Source organism: Protopterus annectens, chromosome 3.part1 (genome assembly GCF_019279795.1).
Source record: "Protopterus annectens isolate FY-2018-M chromosome 3.part1, PAN1.0, whole genome shotgun sequence".
Taxonomy (NCBI): Eukaryota; Metazoa; Chordata; order Ceratodontiformes; family Protopteridae; genus Protopterus; species Protopterus annectens.
In genome coordinates, this window is record NC_056732.1 from 105757903 (window position 1) to 105778996 (window position 21094).

General features: G+C 38.8%; 1 protein-coding gene across 16 annotated transcripts in view; it reads right to left on the reverse strand.

Moving 5' to 3' along the window:
* The window catches only part of DTNA (dystrobrevin alpha), a 1617970-nt gene that overhangs the window by 447563 nt on the left and 1149313 nt on the right, over window positions 1-21094 (reverse strand). For all 16 annotated transcript variants that reach the window (XM_044066623.1, XM_044066631.1, XM_044066627.1 and 13 more), the window contains 2 exons: window positions 2665-2756; window positions 954-1067 (listed from right to left, as the gene is read on the reverse strand). In XM_044066623.1, coding sequence (XP_043922558.1) covers window positions 954-1067; window positions 2665-2756 — 206 coding nt within the window. The remainder of the gene's footprint in view (window positions 1-953; window positions 1068-2664; window positions 2757-21094) is intronic.

Here is a 21094-nt window from a genome sequence, read left to right on the forward strand (position 1 = left end):
TGATAACTACACTTTAATCACGTTACTACCAAGCAGTAATAAATACAATTGAATACTTTAAAGAATGCCTGGATTAGTGCTCAAGTTATACAAACAAAGCTAGATTCAGCAGGCCTGGATCTAGTCTATGCTACAGCAAACAAGGTGTACCAATTTCAGTAAGAAGCAGTTCAAATATGCATGCACTATAAGCCTTTAACCAGAAATTCCCAGCTCAGAAAGGCAGAGTCCAGCCTCTCCTCCCACAAGAGTGCAGACCACTGACCCTCTTAATGTAAAATAACTGGTCTGAAGCCCAAGTGCTTAAACTAAAAGGCTTAGAATGAGTTACACCAAACAGTAATAAATACAACTGAGTACTTTTAAGATGACGCAAAAGCAAAATAAAGTAGGAAGAAACACAAATACAGTAAAAGCAGATAATTTTTTTTTTTTGAGTGAGCAAATGAGATGGGCCCAGGAGGAGTATCCAAGTGCAAATTTACAAGAGGGGCGGGCAGTTTCAAAGCCACCAAGATTAACACCAAAACCAAAACAAAAACATGGAGGGTGGGTGGGGACCTACTGAAAAAACAGAGTCACAACTTCCAGCTAGATATTGCTCAATGCAACACAAAATAATTCAGATATCAATCTCTCTATTCCCCAGAGTTATCCTTCCCATTTTACAGACTGCACTTTGCACTGCTTGTGGCACCTGCAGAACTGTTAAGGAGAGCAGAATACCTTTCATGTTATGTAGGTTGCCTTTGCCTGCAGCCTATGTTTTCTGTACCTAGAGCATTACAAGTTACTAATGATATACTATCAATACAGCCTGCTGATCCTATGATATCCATGTGTCCACTGACAATAAATGCATTTTGAAGGATGCAATAAAAGTTCAGTAATACATACATGTGTCACATCATCAGAGCTGGTCTTTTAGATGGGGCAGTTAAGTAGCAGCTTACCTGAGGAGCCGAAGTTCTGCTAGGAGGGTAGGATTCTGTTGTGCCTTTTCAGGTGTGGGCTGGGATGCCTGCTCATGCTCAAGACGCAGCCTTTGTATTTCTTGCAAGATCTCTCTATGTGCACATGAGAAATAAAAATAGTTTACACAGATAAAATCAGTGCAAACACAAGAAAGCTTTGAAAGTACAACATAAACATGTTTTAACATGAGGAGACTTCAGGACCTCTATGCTACAGTGAAAGCCTTTTTTGGTATTCTTTATCTGTAGTGTAGTTAACCCAGTGAGATATAATGTCCCTGCATCTAGCCATCCATCCATTCATAACCCCTTTTTTCCCCATTTTTGCACATGGGATCAGGATGTCACATCAACAGTGACAATCATCTAGAGTCAACAGTCTCACCACCAGGTGACTAGCTCCACCACAGTTTTTCTTCCATACTACACAAATGCATATGCATTCACAACTGGGTCCAATTTCAGTGCAGCTAATATGAAGAGGATGGGAGTCCTGCAGTCCGCAGAAAGGAGGATTCTCATAACATGCTTTCAGGTTGGATCCTTGGACCACTGTTTCATCTTTGAAAACAGGATATACCTTTCACTGTTTGTTAGTGCAGTGTTCTAAATGAAGTAGTACAATTAGCAGATGATAATACCAACTAGCTACTTCCTCTACTACTATCATGGAAATGGGACCATTACTTCTGACAAAGAAGCCTTGGATGTTCATGACATCTTTTTTTATCAAAGTCTTGGAATAGAAAAAAAATATTTTCAGGTTAGTCAGAAAGGCACTAATTCAACCACATTTAAAGGAAAAACATTTCTTCCTAGAGTACACTACTTTCTTGTCAAGATTTCAGCTCTGTTTCAAAATGAAGCACTTAAGGATTTTTTTTTTACTCTGGGTATTTCAATTTCTAAATGCTGCAGTGGGGATATTTATTGAAAAGTCAGCTTTCCTTTAGCCATAAAGATTGATTTTTTTTCTTTTTTATAACTAGTGACATCTCCCTACTTGAGAGGAATTACAAAAAATAAAATTCAAAAGCAATAAATGTAATGCATCCCCTGGCTACGTACCTGGCAGTCCCTTAATCATGAGGCTGTTAAGCGAAGGCAGCCCTTCTGACAAACACTTCAAATCAATAGCTTAAGCTTTAGTAAGCCCTTAGCACTGCTAATTTTATTGCACCCTAAATGACCATTCAGCTTGAGGGGACTAGTGTGAAATATCACAGCAATAAAGATGTGGCAGTTACATTTTTTGGAACCAAAATCCATAAAACAAAATGTGAACAAGCATAGCCATGCACCTCACCAGTGATAGAAAAGCATAATCAAATGGTGCATTGTTAAACGCTTAACATAGAGGACATTTGTAATATGTCTAGCTGCCATCTCAAAGCACATACAAACAAAAGGACATGAACAATACTTAGTCCCTGAAGCACAGTACAAAGGCACAATGGATGCATGATAAAACATACAATAAACTCACAGTACAGAAATATATGTAGTCGTCTCAAACAATATGAGCTGTTTTCTGTGATCCAGTGGTGCAAGGTTTGATCCCCTCAGCCTGCATTGCCTAACTGTGTGACCTGAGCAAGTCACTTAACCAGACATAATGCTCCCAGGCCGAATCTAAAAAACATCCATGTAGATCAGTCCTCTACCCCAAGAAAGCAACTAAAATAAATACCTGTTCTTATTTTCTAACTCAGCAATTAGCTGCCTCTGCTGTTTATTTGCATCAATGGTGTAGGAGATGTCAGCAGTTCCTCTTTGCTGTTGCTGCGTGAAAAGAAATACAAATATGATTGTTACCCAAAATTTTTTTCTAGATTTTCATTTACTTCAGTAAAATAACTAGAATAAAATGCAATAAACTGGCAACCAAACAGGTGTGAGACTTAGTCTTGCAAAAGGAAAAAAGAAAAACAGCACAGCCATATACAATTTGTTTAGCTTTCACTGTCCATGAACCTTACATCCCCTTGAAAGACTCTGCAGAAAGTAAGGACTAGTAATTAAGTTTTATCTGTCCTGGTGCTCTCCTGTATGAAAACTGATACAAAAGTCATACTGGTCTTGTTCAAGGCCTTTATTCAGAACAGATGTTAGCAAGACTTTGGTCATATGGCACCCTAGGCAAAAGGTCTCAACAGCACCTTCCCAACACCACCCTGTGCCCCCACATTGGTCTACCTACACCATCCAGATTTCTGGAAAAGTGCTCCTGCTAGAGCGGCGCCTCAGGCGCCTGCCTAGTTGGCATATGCCTAAGGCTGGCTATGGATGTTAGGATACTTCAGCTTTTTTCTGTTCAAGAAAGCATACAGCTACTAACAGTTAATACATACATGCTCCTTTTTCTGTCACCCTGTAAGAACATAGAATAATAAAGGTCGCAGAAGGGATATGTAAGGAAATGTTAATTTCTATGTGTTGGGGGTTGGCATAGTGGTTAAGGTGTTTACATTACAGACACAAGATGCGGGGTTTGATTCTGAAATGGGATAATGTGCTAAGCTTAAAATGGCCTGCAAGGGCAATTAGCCTATGAACTGACAATAACTTGTTTCGTCTACATTTCTAATAAAAAGAAGACATGAATAACATAATAAACTGCCAAATATAGTGAAAAAATGTCACAAAACTAAAGACTTCTGAAGAAGTCTGTCATTTAGCAGACAAAAGTGCTCAACCACTTCTATTTCCTGTTTGCTATTTTGCTATTTTATCTAATTAAAGTGCATTTCTCTGACACACCTTGGTGCAGTTTGCTTCGTTCTTCTTTTCTTACAAAACTAAAAACAAACAGCACACCCAAATTCAAATGGAATATGATTTTATTTTCGAATTAGCATAAAAAAGAGCTATTTACCTTTCTTTTATCTTCACCTTTTTATCTTAATTGTTTTACAAAAATATATAACACAAAAACCTCATTGTAATCAAAGCATCATAGGAGATAAGTGAGCATCCCTTGAAAAATTAGGAACAATTATAGCTCTTTAATGTACAATAAGTCTTTAAATTGTACAGTCAAACTTGGTGAATGTCTGTTCCATAGCATGTAGTGCCTATAGCAGTCAAAGGTTTACTAGCCCCAATTCCTCCAGAAAATGTGTCTTCTTTTATTTGTATTTTTTAATCCTTCATAAACTTGAATTTTATAAAGTACTGCATTAAATAACCTTCTTACCTTGCTGATGTAAACATAGGAATAGCATAGTATGTGTCCATTAATGTCTATGGACACAAAATGCTATACTTGGGAATAGCATGATAAACGTCTCTAGTCTTTAATGGATGCATACTGTAGTATTCTTGTGTTTATACTGCCAAAGTGAAAAGGTAATTTAATAATTCAGTTAGTAAAAAGCACATTTTCAAAGTTTTTTTTTTTAACTTAAAAAGCATTTTCTGGAGAAACAAATAGTAAGCTTCTGAATGCTATAGACATCACATGCCAAGGTGCAGGTCAGAAATGTGATTGCACACATTAATAATGCACTTAGGCCAATAATCCAGACCAAACTACATATGGATACATGTTTTATTGGGGTCTAAATCACTTAATTGAAGTGACACTTTAATGAACGCTAATTATTTATACCAACTCTGAGATTGCACTACAGTGGGGGAAGGGCATATTTCCTGATCCCTACTGTACTGTGATCTCAGTATGAACAACTTGATGAATGGCATGCTCAAAAGTGCACTGAAAATGCTGTTCACTGAACTGATAGGGACCTGTTTTATTGTCACCGTCACCTTATCATCAAACATTAGAGAAAGACAGCTTATATTTTGAAGCATGAGTTTAACAAAATGTTTCAGTACTACAGTGTATTGGTCTTTTGTAATCCACTTAGTCAAATTCTGATATTTGTTTCAAAGTTATTATTACCACATCTCCATCCCATACCTAAAAGGTGGCTTATGCTCTGAAACTTTCAGCTTAACAAAACCTGTTAGTGGTGTTAACAGCAGATATGGTAACTAAATGGTGTTTTCAATTCCTTCAGTGTATGAATAATTAATCTCAACAATGTAAAACAGTATGTTTTGTATCTACTGCTGGTTCCAAATGCAATACTTTGGTACCCGCACACAAGTTTCATATTTGCTACTATTCTTTTTAAGTACTAAACTCCTTACTTCTTTGATGTAGCTGACAATGACCCACATATGACATAGTGACCTCTTCACATTTATCTGCATGGATAAACATACTCTCATTGGTAAACTGCTTTGAAATAAAAGACTCGGATGTGCAAGCTTTAGAGTAGTGAGACTGTTTGTGTCTTTCGGCTTTTCCCGGTTAGGGGTTGCCAGAGCGGAACTCCGGTCCGCTAATGATTGGCAGTAGAGTTTTACATGCTGGCTTGCCGGGCCTAACGAACAACCTTCCAAGAAGGATTGCCTGTTCACGCATGTCAACACACAGAAGACACTCTGAAAATCGAACGGGCAACATCTGTGAGGCGACAACGCAGCACCACCACCGCAGTAGAGCAGTGAGACTGAATGTGCAAAAATTGATTTGCATATATTACATCTGAGATCGCTGTGGATCAGAGCATTCCCTTTTTTCACAGGCAAGATCATCTCTGACTTGATATCTATAAGTAGCAAAGTGTGTAGGGGTACAAGACAGTTTTGCCCTGTGCAAAAATGCAATTCAGAGGAGAACAGCATTTTTCAGCATTTGCTATTCATCTCTTCTTTTGTTGCTTCCTTTCTATAATTTCAGTTCTCACAAGTGCGGGTCTTGGAATTATAATAGGTAGCCCTCCATGTGCCATGTAGACATTATGTCCATATCCAGTGGAGTCAGGTTTGTTGTGCTAAGTAAATTTCAGTTCTCACAAGTGCGAGTCTTGGAATTATAATAGGTAGCCCTCCATGTGCCATGTAGACATTATGTCCATATCCAATGGCATCAGGTTTGTTGTGCTAAGTAAATTTCAGTTCTCACAAGTGCGGGTCTTGGAATTATAATAGGTAGCCCTCCATGTGCCATGTGCCATGTAGACATTATGTCCATATCCAGTGGAGTCAGGTTTGTTGCGCTAAGTACATTTCAGTTCTCACAAGTGCGGGTCTTGGAATTATATTAGGAAGCCCTCCATGTGCCATGTGCCATGCAGACACTATGCCCATATCCAGTGGAGTCAGGTTTGTTGTGCTAAGTATACTTATAAAGGCCTATGCACTATTTTATGTTATTAGACATGCAGGCCTGTGCACTATCTTATCTAACTATATGTTATTAGACATGTTGCACTTTAAACAGAGACTGTCTTTTTTATAAACATACTTATTAAATCACAAGTAAAATAGCAACATAGGTACACATTCATACATCCAATAACTATTTTAGATCATGCATCATTACAAACTAAAATAATCATCGTGTTGTCTGTTTTACCATGTTCAACTGTTCAAATGACTTCAAAACTGGTGAACACTAGTTATTCCTGAACTGGTCATTTTATCCAAATTCTCTAAAATGGAGATAGCTAGAAAATGTGAATTGCACATGCTAGGACAGCAACTGTTGTGTTCCATGTTATATTTCTGAAAACCAGATACATGGGAGGGCAGGATGGGTACGTACAAACTCAGTGCATTTGTTTCTGTACAGTAACACACTGTGATATCATATAGCACTGTTCTCATTTTGTGAAGTTTCCAGCCAATTCACAATGGCTTCCAGCTCCAATACTTCCCCATAGACTATGGGTAAAACCTATTTAGGTTTTAGACAGCCATGAACAGTCCATCACTGCTTGCACAGATCATAAAGGTGATCTGCTATCACCACATAAACCTCCTTTGGAAAAGAGAATGCATTTCTGTTTTACGGTATCATATTATACACATATGCATGTATGTACATATTACAATTAGTATAAAACTTTTCCATTTTGAAACACACACTATCAAAAGCATTTGATATTACTGTAGAGTTATTCATATGTTGTAACAATACAGAAAATATTTAAGCCATTATTGTCTCTAAGCATACTTTACTGTTAGCAATCATTTTTTAGTATGTATCTGGACTGGATCCACCGTAGATCATGATACCTCACAGGAAGCCTTACCTCATGCACTCATGAAGTAACTGTGAATGTGAAGGGCTTGCCATTCATAACAACTCTCCATTGGTTAATGTGTTTCTGTCCAATAAAATGTCTGTTCTGAAAAAAGTATCACTTTTGGGTAATAAGTTACTGTTAGTGAATGTGTCTCTTTGGAATACATTGTGACCAGTCCAGTCATTACACTAAATAGATACTGAGTCAGAGTTACTCCCACGTTTGGATTATCCTGCTCATGACATCTGCTCAATCAGAACCATCTCCTGTTTATTAGTTAAGGTATCTCAGAAAAGCCAAGATGTAGCTTTGATTTTCTTTAAACATCTCCATCAAATACCCATTGTAGCACGTGAAATTTCACTTCTGAGGATTTGGCAGCATTTACACATGTTGTCGCCTGTTTATTTTCCCCTTCTAATTTCAGGTGGACAGTAACAGCTGGGTTTAAGTCAGTCAAGGAAAGAATTCAATGCCATCTCTAAAAGAAATATCTGTACACATATTTTACCCTTCTGAGATTCTGTTCCGCAGTCTCTTATGGAATGGTTTTAAGCAACAACTTTTTCTCAAGCATTGGCACAGTTGTTAAGATTTGTCTTCCCAATGTGAGTTGTACTGGACTCAAACTGGTTGTAATATGTGATATTAGAATTAATTGTGAATTTAGCTGGTTAAGGATTTTATTCACCATTCTACTGGCCTCTCAGCTGAACCACCTGCTTCTGAAAAGTGTGAACAAACCCATATTCCTTTGCAAGCATTTTAAATTATGAGGATAAAAATTGAGCTCCTTGTCCACAGCAAGTTTAATATGAATTGTCCATAAGTAATTGCCCACAACTAGTAGGCAGTTTTCCCCATTATATTTATACAAGCCTGCTGCAGTTCTTTTGTCACTGCCTTTTTGGAAACACAGACACCATCCGATTCTTTCCTTTGAGTAGGTGTGTGCTTAACACCAAATGGCACAACAGGTTATCCAGCACTGGTATGTGGTCACAGCACAGACATTTTTGCTCTTTCTCTGCACTTTGCTAACTCCTGATGCCCTCTTTGGATTTGCCTCATGACGTCTGCCCATTGCAAAGTTGGCAATCTGATTTTGACACAACAAGAAACCCTTAGGTTCTCACAATTAAATATTTATACAATGAACTGTCCATTTATCAGGTCACCCATCATGAAAATAGCTGATTATACTGTGCAGGTCTGCAGCTTGCTTAGTTGCTTCAATGAGGAGGTCCAGTCTGTGGGAAGTCCTTCATCTGCTATACATAATGACACTTGTATAAATATTCACTTACATCTTCACTCTCTGACTGAAATATCTCAGTCACTGCATTTCTGGACAGGGTATCTGTCACTACCAGTTATTTTACTGGGACACGCTCTGCTTTTACAGTGAATTGCCTGAGCCTCATCAACAGCCATTGACACTGTGAATGAACTTTATACAAGTTACAGAAATTTATCAGTGGTATCAGTAGTTTATGATCTGTTTGTCGCTGGAAAGGGCCCAGGCACAACAGGTAGAATGAAAAGTACTCAGTTACCTATACACCTGCTAGGCATAGCCGGCCTTAGGCATAGGCCAACTAGGCAGCCACCTAGGGTGCCGCTCTAGGAGGGGCTCTTTTCCAGTATTTATTTGGTGTAAGTAGACCAGGATGGGGGCACCGGGTGGTGCGGAGGGGCACCGTGGACCCCTTTTGCCTAGGGCATCAGTTGACCTAAGGCCGCTCCAGCTGCTAGGCATTGCTTTCAGTCGTTGTTAATGTTCTGGACCAAACAGCTTAGCTTTAGTTTACATCAATGTGATGCAGTAAAGCTACCCCATCACCACAGCTGTTGCTATCTATACTCATCACTACTGATTTAGTGACACTGTAATAAGCAAGTACTGGTGTGGCTACTAACACAGACTTCACTTTTTTGAATGCCTATTCTAGTGTGTCACCCTATGTCCATGCTATGTCTTTCTTTAGCAATTATTTTTAAGAATGAAGCACCACTAACAGTACTGGTACAAATTGGCTCAGATAGTTTACCATACTAAGCATTTGGCAGTGTTTGAGGACATTATCTATACTTGGTAACTCATTCATAATTGTTATTTTGACTTGTTCGATCCCATAATCACTGATATAACATCTGAAATGCTGTACTTCTGTTTTGCTAAAGACAACATTTTTCTTTATTTAGCTTGAGCCGTGATTCTTCACTAATCTGGAGCACTGTTTTATCATGTGACTTTTTATCACTAAAATCGTACCCATTATTAGTACTGTGATTTTAGTTTAATTTCACCAAGTCTTTTGGGTTTCTAGAACCATGACAGGAATAGATCCCATTCCTAACACAAATTATGATTAAAAGTTCATGAAATTAGTATTGTTTCAATATTTGATGTTAGCCAAACGTGCTCTTTGCAGCACCCTCACTGTGCCCATAATCAAGACCTTCTGTAATTCATATGGAATTGCATGTATCAGTAACATATGCAAGTACAACTGTAAATTACTTTTCATAAGATCCATTGCTCCTACTACTATTGGAACTGTCTGGCGAACCTTCTTCTCCATTGCCCTCGTTTCTGCTTGTAAATGCTGGTACTTTATGCCTTTGTGTCTCACTGTACGTAAGACACTACAATCACTGGGTGTAGCAATTTCAATGATAAATGCTGTTTTTGTCTTCTTTTCATGGACTACTATATCTGTTTTTTTTTCACATCTTTTTTTTTTTTGAACTGTTGAAATAGACAATCCCATGTGATATAAACTTCATTCTCTATAATGTTTTTCAGCTTGTTTCTAATGATTCTCAGTTACTTCAGTATTGTAATGTTTGCACAATCCTCAATATAACAGTCTTGCTGCATTATTATGCCTTTTAGTATACAGGCCATCTGCCATTAATGCATCATATCCAACAACAAGATGTACAATGTTTCCAGTTTTCTTTTGCAGAACCTGCATTTGTCTGTTACTCGCACATGTTCAATGGACTTTGTACGTGTAGGTCACTATCCTAGGCCGTAAATATTAACCTTTCATCCTTTGGTTTAAATTCACCTCTCCTTAATCATTCCTGCATCAGATGCTGATCAGCATGAGTTTGCTCCAGGGGGTTTCTGTATTTGCAACAAAAGTTATGCTTTTTGCACATTTTTTGCCTTTTCATTTGATCCTTTTCCTTATATTCTATTTTTTGGCACTTTCATCTACTGCCTGATGTTTTATCTGCTTCTGGTTTGATTTCCTTCCTGCTTGACACTGGTATGCCTCTGCTAAACAAAGCAGAGAATCATCTTAGACACATTCTCCTCATGTTTTAAAACTCACTTTGTTTTGATCTGGTGGTAAAGTCATCAGGTATATATGCAGCCGTATGATTGCAGATCTATACATGTAATCAGTTTTGAGGAGGTCCATGCCTCCTTCAGAATGAGGAATAGTATAATGTTGGTATATGCTGATTTGTAAACATCCTTTGATAAGCATGAAGCATTTTTCTTTTTTTTCCTATTCAACTCATCTAATACCTTGTTGGGCCAGTCAATCACCCCAAAACAGTTAAAACAGGAAGAGCAAACATTTATAGCTTGGACTTTGTTCATAGATGTCAGGGTTGTTTTCAGTATTAATTTTAGTCTTCTAAAATATTCCTTAATGAGTTTTGTTTGCATTTGTCCATGGATTATTACTGATCCTTCATCAATTCCCAAATATTTGTAAACTTCCTCCTGCACAAGTTCCTTTATATCACATTCCTGTCTCAGACTGATATTTTCTTGACTCTGCAGCTTTCCCACTTTAAATGTTGCTTTTGCACATATATCAAGAACATAATCGGTGCAACTGTTTTTAGTTTTCAGAGAGAGTGGCCTTCTGCCTTTTGCCCTGCTGTGATATTGGAAAAAGATACGTGTTTGTTTTTAATTGTCTTCTGCACTTCTTTTTACTGTACAACTGTTTTTGCAATTGGTGCAACTGTTTGTCTCCTTTTTGTTGTCTGATAGAGCTGAATATCTGTTACTGTTTGTGACCCTTTCAGATTATAGTGAAATCTTTTGTCTCAAGAGGCCTACCTGTTTTTCTTTGTGGCAGGAAGCAAATCAGTCTGGTTTAATCTAGCTAAAAGCATTCCTGCAAAACTGTTATTGTTGATTGGATAATTGGGCTGGTTTCTGCTTTTCTGCCTTTAATAGCCAGTGTTTTAAACCAGAAATACTGTTTGTTCAAGCTGTTCAATGCTGCAGAAAAAGATAAGTGTTTATTTTCAATTGTCTTCTGCACTTGTTTTACTACATATCTCTGTAATCTGTACAACTGTTTTTTTACCCGACCAGTTGTTGTGATGTTCTTAAATCTTGGTGGCTTTGACCGCCTCTGGTATAAAGTTGATACTGGACACTCCCCCCAGTCACATTACATCAGCTCATTTTATTGTTTATAGTGAAAACTTAGTAAAGACTTACCCCTTTAGCATCTGAACCTTGAATTATCTATCTTCTGTCTCTTCACTTTCTACTAAAAATAAATAAATAAATAAATAAATAAATAAATAAATAAACTGTACCTCTTTCTACTTCATTTTGCTGTCTGCCATATTTATTACTGGTTGTTGGTAGCCTCACTAAATTGATAACAGTATTCTACCGAATCGCTGCTTTATTAGTGCTGTCTGTTATTGTTGTGATATGTGAGCTATTGTTTCACAGCCATCTATTGATTAACTATATTTCATTGCTATCTACTGCAATTCATTACTGTTTAACTGCATTATACTGCATTTCATTGCTGTTTAAATGTATTTTTTCATACTGTAAGTGCTATTCTTTTGACTACAAGTAATTAATCTGTGCTTCATTGTGAGTTTTTTCTTACTGAGTTCTTAACCTTAAAATTGAGTAGCATAGTCTCAATTCATGTCTGCAACATACAGAGCTTCAGCTGCATGGTTTTAAACCTTTTTTTTGAGGTATTCCAGCTATAAGTTAACTGCTTTTTCTGCAAAAAAAATGTTCTACGCTTGTTTTCCACTTATTAGTGTAGTCCAGATACAGATTTGCTGTATCCAGGACTATTTTGTAAGTTTCTGAGTTCCACAGACCTTTCTGTGTTAGAAGGAAGCCATCCAGCTTATCAGTGGGAGTGGTAAGCACTAGGTTGCCTATCTACCACAAGAGGACTGGTTTCTGGCTCTGAAATTGTAGTTTCATAGGTTAGTACTAGGTTAAATGCCCTTGTGAGCCATTGTAAGCCTAGCCATTTCTCCCTTGTGAGACTCAAACCCTGCACCTTGCGCTTGTAAGGCAAGCACCTTAACCATTAGGGCACCCTCCCAACCCTTTATTGGCTTTATTGGCTGTTTGGGCAGTTTTTCTATCCCTTTCAACTTTCTGGTTTAAATGCCTGTGTTTGCTTGGGTTTGCACTTGTTTAAGCTCTGTGGATCCTGTTTTGGCATCCTGCAGACTACAAGAGCAACATAAAGGAGAGAGAGAGATACTTTAAGTGTCTCCATTTTGATTTTTTCTGATTATACTGCTTTCTGCTCTTGATTTAACTCGTGTTTTTCATTTAACTGCATTTATTTTAACAGTATTTGCTTAAATATTGGTACACACTCAAGTGTGCTAATTTGTACTGCATTTAAAGCATTTTTATTACTGTTTTAACTGTTTTTTTTGCAAAAAAACTAAAGCAAAAAAAAATGTTTCCCGCCTTTCCTGTTACTAGAGTAGTCCAGATACAGATTTGCTGTATCCAGGACTGTTTTGTAAGTTTCTGAGTTCCCCAGACCATTCTGTGTTAGAGGGAAGCCTTCCAGCTTATCAGTGGGAGTGGTAAGCACTAGGTAGCTTATCTACCACAAGAGGGGAGTGGTCTCTAGCTCTGAAATTGTAGCTTATTAGCCTTTTGGGCAGTTTTTCTTTCCCTTTCAATTTTCTGTTTTAAAAGCCCATGTTTGTATGGGTTGCACTTGTTTAAGCTCAGTGGATCCTGTTTTGGCATCCTGCAGACTACAAGAGCAACAGAAAGGAAAACAAAACTTTAAGTGCCTCCATTTTGATTTTTTCTGATTATACACTGCTTTCTGTACTTAATTTAAATCATTTTTTCATTTATTTTAAATGTATTTGCTTTAATATTGCTACACACTCAAGTATGCTAGCTTGCACTGAATTTAAAGTATATTACCGGTGCCAGAAAGTCTCCTCTTCAATTTTTCCCTTAGATCTTGCTAGATCTCTTCTCTATCACACTTTATTTAGCTTATTTACCTAGTACTTCATCAGGCTTTTTGTAGCAATTATTGTAGCACATGTAAGTGCTATCAGCATTAGACATCCTATAAGGACACTGCTCCAGTACTTAGTAATGATGACTATCTCTTCTGGCATGTCTAAAGGTCAGTTTCCTATTAACCTGGTAAACTTGGGCATTCTGAGGCATTATAGTGACTGCCTCATGTACACAGACAACTGTCTCCTCTTACCTCCCAACACTCAGACTTGTGACAGATGCACTTATATCTCCAAATTGGAAGCCATGCACTCTCCAGCCAAGACTGGAATAGCTGGTCAACAGGAGAAGGTCAACACCTGCACCACACCACATGAAACACATAACCCTCCAGAACATCCACTATCACAGCCCTCACATAAAAACACAAACCACACACCCACCTTCGTGGAGGCTCTCAACAGAAATCTACCCAAACAGCAGAGACCACCAAGACAGAAATGTACTCGACCACCACAACACAGCACAAACCACAAGACACACAGCTCACCTACACAGTGTGCCCCTCAACCTAAGCCCCTAAGGCAAAACAGCTTGCTCAATACAATAATTATAGGTTAACTCAATAGAGTGTAACACTGATGTCCCACTCACTAGGTTGAATAAGGAGAAGGTGACAGTCAGCTTTCTATCAGGTGCCAGAATCTGACAAATAACACATGCACTCAGGTCACTCCACAAGAAGTACAAGTATGACTCTGTCATTGTCCATGTGGGTGTGAATGACCTGAGATGCACCTCCCTGGAGTACATGAAAAGAGACATGGTGGAGCTCTCGGATTATGTGGCCCAGGCAGGTATGACCCTAGCCCTGGGCAGCATCCTACCGTCGCCCAGAATGATACTGCAGTGCAAACAGAAAATGATTTACTTCAACAATTGGCTACATTTTTGGTGTCATTCTAAGGGGATCCAGTATCTGCCTGCTTGGGATGACATGACTGACAAACCTCAATGCTTTGCCAGAGATGGCCTGCATCTGTCACCCCTGGGTTTCCAGGTACTGGCTAAGGCTCTTGTCACCCCTATAGTGTCTTTTTTACCAAAGACTGAATTACCACTGTAACAGCTATAAATAAATGCAATCTAAGGGTCATGCTGCTCAATGCTAGAAGTCTAAATCTAAAGATGCACTCATTTGAAGCACTACTCAAAATGGAGAACATTGACATTTGTGCTGTAATGGAGACCTGGTTTAAAGCAGCAGAAAGCATCCAAGCACTACCATGCTATAACTCATTCCACACCTTTCAGCCCCAGAACATGGACAGAAGCTCCAGGTAAAACTAACAATGGGTAAGACTTCAATTCAGTCGTAGCCTGCTATAGGTCCCCAACCATGTCCCAAGACTCTCACTCCACATTCTAAGCACCCTAGAAACTATTAAGATCCAACTCAAAGCTTTCATACTAGGTGACTTCAACTACCCCTCCATCAACTGGGCAAACTACAATGCACCAATGCACTGGCCCAATGCTTTCTGGAATTCACCAGTTCCAATGCCCTGGACCAGCTCATTCTTACCCCCACTAGAGGAAGCAACATCCTTGACCTGGTTATTACTAACATGGGCAACCATTGCTCTACACCAACAGTCAATTCCTCCCTGGTTAGATCTGACCACAAACTAATCACCATGGAAATCCACATCTCACTCACCCCCGCAAAGGTATCCACCATGAAAAACCTTTCCAAAGCTGACTTTGAACTCCTAAAAAAAAAGGTGGCTAACTTCATGGCACCCATGCCAATGGAAAATAGATGCATGACTGCCAAATCATACATCAATGCACTGTACAAACACATACATAAATGTATGGAACTAGCCATACCCAACAGAACCAAGACATTCTCCTCCAAAAAAAGGAAGCCAATCTGGTGGTCCCCTGCCATTAATAAACTCTACAGCAGAAGGATGAAACTGTTGCAGAAAAAAGTGAAGTCCCAAGACTGGAAAAATTCCCTTATCAGCCTCAACAAAAAGTTGAGATCCATCATCAAAACCTCCAAAGCCAGCTATGAAGGCAGAATTGCAGCAGACACTAAAAACAGCCAAAAAAAGCCTTCTACAGTAATATCAAGAATCTCCGCGGCAATACCCAGATTTGCTCTGAATTACTGTACAATGATACCTCCTATACTGAGCCAACAGATATTGCCAACATACTGGCCGACAGATTCAGTGCCAACTTTACCCTTCTCCCCCCGCCCAAAAGGACCAATCTCAATACCAGAAGAATGCCAGGCACCCAGCATTACTGCAGCAGAGGTTAAAGCTGCATTGTCCAAGACCAAGAAAATAGCTTCCATGGGACCCGACAATATCCCTGGCTATGTGCTACATGAATTACAAAGTGAACTGGCACACATCTGTATGCCCTGTTCACTCACAGCCTCACCTGAGACTTTGTCCCTACCGAATGGTTCACTGCTACAGTCATCCCCCTCCATAAAGGAGGAGTGACTACAGACCCTGCAAATTATCGCCCCATCAGCCTGACAAGTCTGATATACAAGGCTATGGAGCACATCATCATGGACCTAATGAACAAGGATATAGGGAATCTCCAAATTCTAGATCCCACGCAATTTGGATTTGTGAAAGGTAGATCATGAATGCTCAACCTGGTTGACTTCTTTGAGTCAGTCACCAGAGCTGTGGATGAAGGTAAGGCAGTTCATACAGCCTACCTCGATCTGGCCAAGGCCATTAATAAACTCACCAAACTAGGCATCAACCCCTATATCATTAGGTGGTCTGCAAAATGTATCACAGATAGAAGCCACAGTGTGAAAGTAGTGGATTCCAAGCCAGACTGCTGACCACTCACAAATGGAGTCCCACAGGGATCGGTCCTGAGTCCTCTCCTGGTTGGCATATACTTCTCAGACGTCCAAGCCAACACAGGGATTCTGGCTGACCAAGTCTGCAGATGACTGCAAGCTGGGAGCCATTATTAACTCCTCAAGTGATGCAGACATCCTACAGAAAGGCCTCACTGAGACCAATGACTGGTGTCGAAACCATGGCCTTAAGCTTAATGCCAAAAAAGGCATCGTTGTCCCCTTTGGGAAAAACTCAGTTCCCACTAATTACCACATCGATGGAAGCCCACTTAACACTGAAGGCATTATAAGAGATCTGTCGACACAGCTTGACAGCAACCTCTCCTTTGACCACCACATTGCCACTGTGGTCAGAAAGTCCTTCTATGTGGCACATCTCATTACCAAGGGTTTTGCATCTAGGAAGAAAGAGGTCATCATTTCTCTCTACTCTTTCCTCATTAGACCAATCATAAAGTATAATGCCCCATTTGGCATGTACCTCACTAGACACCTGCAACAGCTGGAGAGGCCACAAAAGTACCTCACGAAGGGATCCTAGGCCTTAAACACATGTCCTACACGAACAGACTCAAAAAACTCCAGCTATTCTCTGTCGCATATCATTTACTAAGAGGCGATCTCTGCTTGATTTATGAAGCCATGTCTGACCCAGTTCTGTTACAAATGCTCCATCTAACAAAATCCCAATCCCACCGCACCATATGCTCCAGAGACCTCAACCTCATCACCACAATTCAGATAACATGCTGGAAGGACAGGTTCATAACTCAGACACTGCCCATGCTCTGGAATAGACTTCCCATACATGTCAAGCAGAGCACCTCACTGGCCCTCTTCAAGAGAAATCTTGATGAGTGGATGGGAAACAGAAAGTTTACCTCGGGGATCACTCCAGTGGCTCTACTTGATTGCCCATTTGATGATCATATTTTTCAATTTTTGGTCATACAGCATTTAATTAAGGACCCGCAGGGGAGAATTTTAGATGCCCATTTGGACATGAGTGAATTAAGATGGCAGCTTAGACTTGATGCTGCCAATAGTCTGGGTTTAAATGAGGCTATCAGTATTTCTAGCGTTTTAAAGTTGAGACATATTTTAGGTTGAGATAGGGTGCATAATTGGTTGCTTTCAGCAACTTTTTATTATTTATGGTAATTATGGTCCCCATTTGCGAGTATATTGGCATACATAGAAACACCCATATGAATTTTTTTCCATTCTAGATGTTGGATTTTATATTTAACATTTACAAATTCATTCGTTAAGGATTATTGTTCATATAACATGATTTATTTGAACCCCTTATTGAATTGTGCAGAGTTATGTTGTGATCTAAATATTGTATATTTGGTAATATTGGGCCAATATTTATTTATTTGTGAGTAATTTTTTAACGTTTTTTGTTTCAACATATGGGTAGTCCGTTTATGGACATTTAATGTAGTACATTTTTTTAAATTTTCAAATTCCTTTAAAATTTAATTGGTGTTCCAATTAAGGGAGGATTACTTAAGGCTGGGCTTCATGATTAAGTGTGTATACGTTTTTGTGTTCTGAAGAAGTCCCTATTCATTGAGGGAAGAAAGCGCTTAACCTTGTGTACTATCTTTGATTTACAAATAAACTGTGAAGTTTTTACTGTTCCTGTGGCTGCCTTCCATTCCTGTTATTTGTTTATGGTTTATGGACTTTTAATGTAGTACATTTTTTTAAATTTTCAAACTCCTTTAAAATTTAATTGGTGTTCCAATTAAGGGAGGATTATGTAAGGCTGGGCTTCATGATTAAGTGTGTATACGTTTTTGTGTTCTGAAGAAGTCCCTACTCATTGAGGGAAGAAAGCGCTTAACCTTGTGTACTATCTTTGATTTACAAATAAACTGTGAAGTTTTTACTGTTCCTGTGGCTGCCTTCCATTCCTGTTATTTGTTCTGAAGTTTGGATTCTAATTTGTGTTGTTTTGGAGATCTCTAGACTTCCTAATGTTGCCTCTCATTTCAGTTAATGAGCCCCAGTACCTATCCCTATCCTGCAGTATGAATACTTGTCTGGTAATATCTCATGCTTTAATATCAGCTCCCTTTAGTAGCTACTCCAAAAATCTTATTCCATTGATGTACTCTCTCCGTGACTGTATTACATTGAATCTATTACTGCTTGTCTTTCTGTTAATGTCATATCCTAGTGGTAAGATCCACTGTTTCCAGTGTTTCAGAACTTTTTTTGCAAAGATCTGTTCAATCAAATACTGTAAATAGTCCTGACCATAACAATTCCTGCCATCTTCCACTAGTGTCTCCTATATGTTCCCTTGGGATCTCCGTTGTTTCACTACCTTGTATCCCATCATTATTCCCACCCAGCAGATATTTAGTCATTTAAGTCAAGTACAACAACCCTGAATGTCCATGAAATAATCTTCCATGTCTGGCAGCCCCTGTCCTCCCTGGGTAAAATTAGAGTTTCCCATTTTACACTCTCCTTCTTGCCTTCACCCTAAAAAAATCCCTTGATATCCTTTTTATTCTTACCATAGTTTATCTTCTAGCTGGTAAAACTATGCCAATCTTGCATATAAAAGCAATAAGACAAGAAACATTTTTATAGATATACTTTTGCTATCCTCTTCTATAGAAATTATTTTCCATTGGCATATTTGCTACATTATTTTCTGTGCTGTATTGCCCCACACTTTTTCTGTCTGCCCTAAATCCCCCTTCAACAATATCCCCAAATATCTCATTTTAGTGAGGCCTCAGAGGAAGCGATAGCATTGGATTCATCCAGGTTAAGCAGACATGGTATGCCTTTTACAAAAAGCACTGATCTGTATCCAGGGATCTACGGTCACCTATGTCATTTTTATTAGTTCAGCTATAACACATTCCACAGCCTTGCAAATAATACCATATAATTATGTAAGGATAACACAACAGCTGTTTTCTGCACCTCAGGGATGTTACTAATAAAGCTCCTTGGGTTGATGAGTAGATTCCTTTTGCATATCAGTTCTTGTACTCTGTTAACTTACATTCCACTGCCGTATCTCTCACTTGCAAATCACGTAGATTTTTATGTCTGGTGTTTTCATTGCTAAAGCAATCCTGAAGGCATTTTCAGATGCTAAATTAGTTTGGGACAACAACTCTCTGTAAACATGACATATTTATATCACACGCAATCTTATTTCTCAACATTTGCTGTAATGTCATAACATAATTACAGTTCTGGGTAAACTTTGGAACTATGTGATGTACTCAGTCTCTGATTTAGTATGCTTTCTTGAATAAGAATCATAAATATGTATACCATCTCAACAGACATATGAATAAATTAATTTTTAAAAGAACGGTACTATATGTATGCATTTTTTCAGTTGATTTCTCAGAACTCCAAATATTTTTCGCCTGACAGTGGCTCACACTTCCTATTACACTGAAGAGAACACCTTTGTTTCTGTCTTTATTCTAAGTCTCCCTAGCAAACAACAACAAAAACAACAACAAAATCTGTTCCAAGGTTTTACAATATTATTCCCACTTCTTTGTATTTTACACCACTTCAGAGTATGTCTTAGACTAATATATTCAGTTTTCTTCCATTTTATCCTTTTTACACTGCTCATACTGCTGAATGTACTCTTTTTGAAGCTGAGGTAATTCAGTCACCTTTATTCCCTTCCAACTTAGGCTACTTAGGGTTGTTCTTTCTGTGGCAGCCCAATGTCAGCATGAAAGTCTCTCACTCTAATCTACCTTTGCCCTGGTATCTGTTTTTACCCTTGGTCAGGGTTGCCAGCTGCTTGGCTGACTTACAAAGTGAAGTACACAGGAGGGAAGCAGATCAGGGAACCACCATAGTTGCTCATAGGAGGTAGTGTCTCCTCTGTTATGACCCTACCTTCTCTGTGTGTTGGTGTTACATTAGTAAGCTGCTTCCTTGTAATGAGGTGTGGTCTGGGGAGTATCCTCACCCAGGGGCATAAAATATCAATGCCTCAAGCCTGGTTACATGTTTAGACCAGCTTAACTTCGAGCCCTACTCTCTCCAGGATGACTGAAGTGTCTAACCTCCACCAGCACATTACCACGGTCCTCCTTGTGAAAGGTGAACAGTGAATGCCTCATCACTCCTCCCCTCCCACGGCCAGCTACAACAAGTTCCAAAGGCAGCAATTAAACTTGTGTTGCCTAAGTCATAGCCAGAATTTTATCCACCTACAACAACAGAGCTGGCACCCCTACATTTTTATATGTAAGTAATACTGCCTAATATGGCTGATATTACATAAAATATGAACCAGGTCCGGTGCCACAGGCATAAGTCTCCTTTGCATCCTTAGAATATCCATTACTTGCTTGCAGCACCCACATTAGAGGCACGGTTGTATGTAGAGAATTAGCTTTTTGTTGTGTTTTCACTGTATGGCTTTTGAAGGAGACTTGTTTACACCCTTTGAGGTTATAACGTTTCACCCTTTCTTTTACTCAAAACCAAAAAGAAGCTTACTCAAGCAGACTATAAATATATATGTATGTAGTAAAATCCACAAAAGCAGACACAGTTACTATTGTTTGTATTCTTGCCCACGTTGCGGAGTATAGGCTGAAGCACAGGAAGACTGCTGTAGCTAACGATCCTTCCCCATGAAGCTGGTCAAGATTTTATTTTGGCATACAAGTTCTTGAAATTAATATAAATAAAATAAAGTACAAATTAAATAAGAAAACAAATGCAGTGCCCTCTAGCACAGCATGGTAAGTGAGTTTTATGGTCTGTTCTTTACAAAATTTGCGGTTTTCTGGCAAATCATGTAGGATTGAAGTCGCTAAATAATACTAAACAATGACAA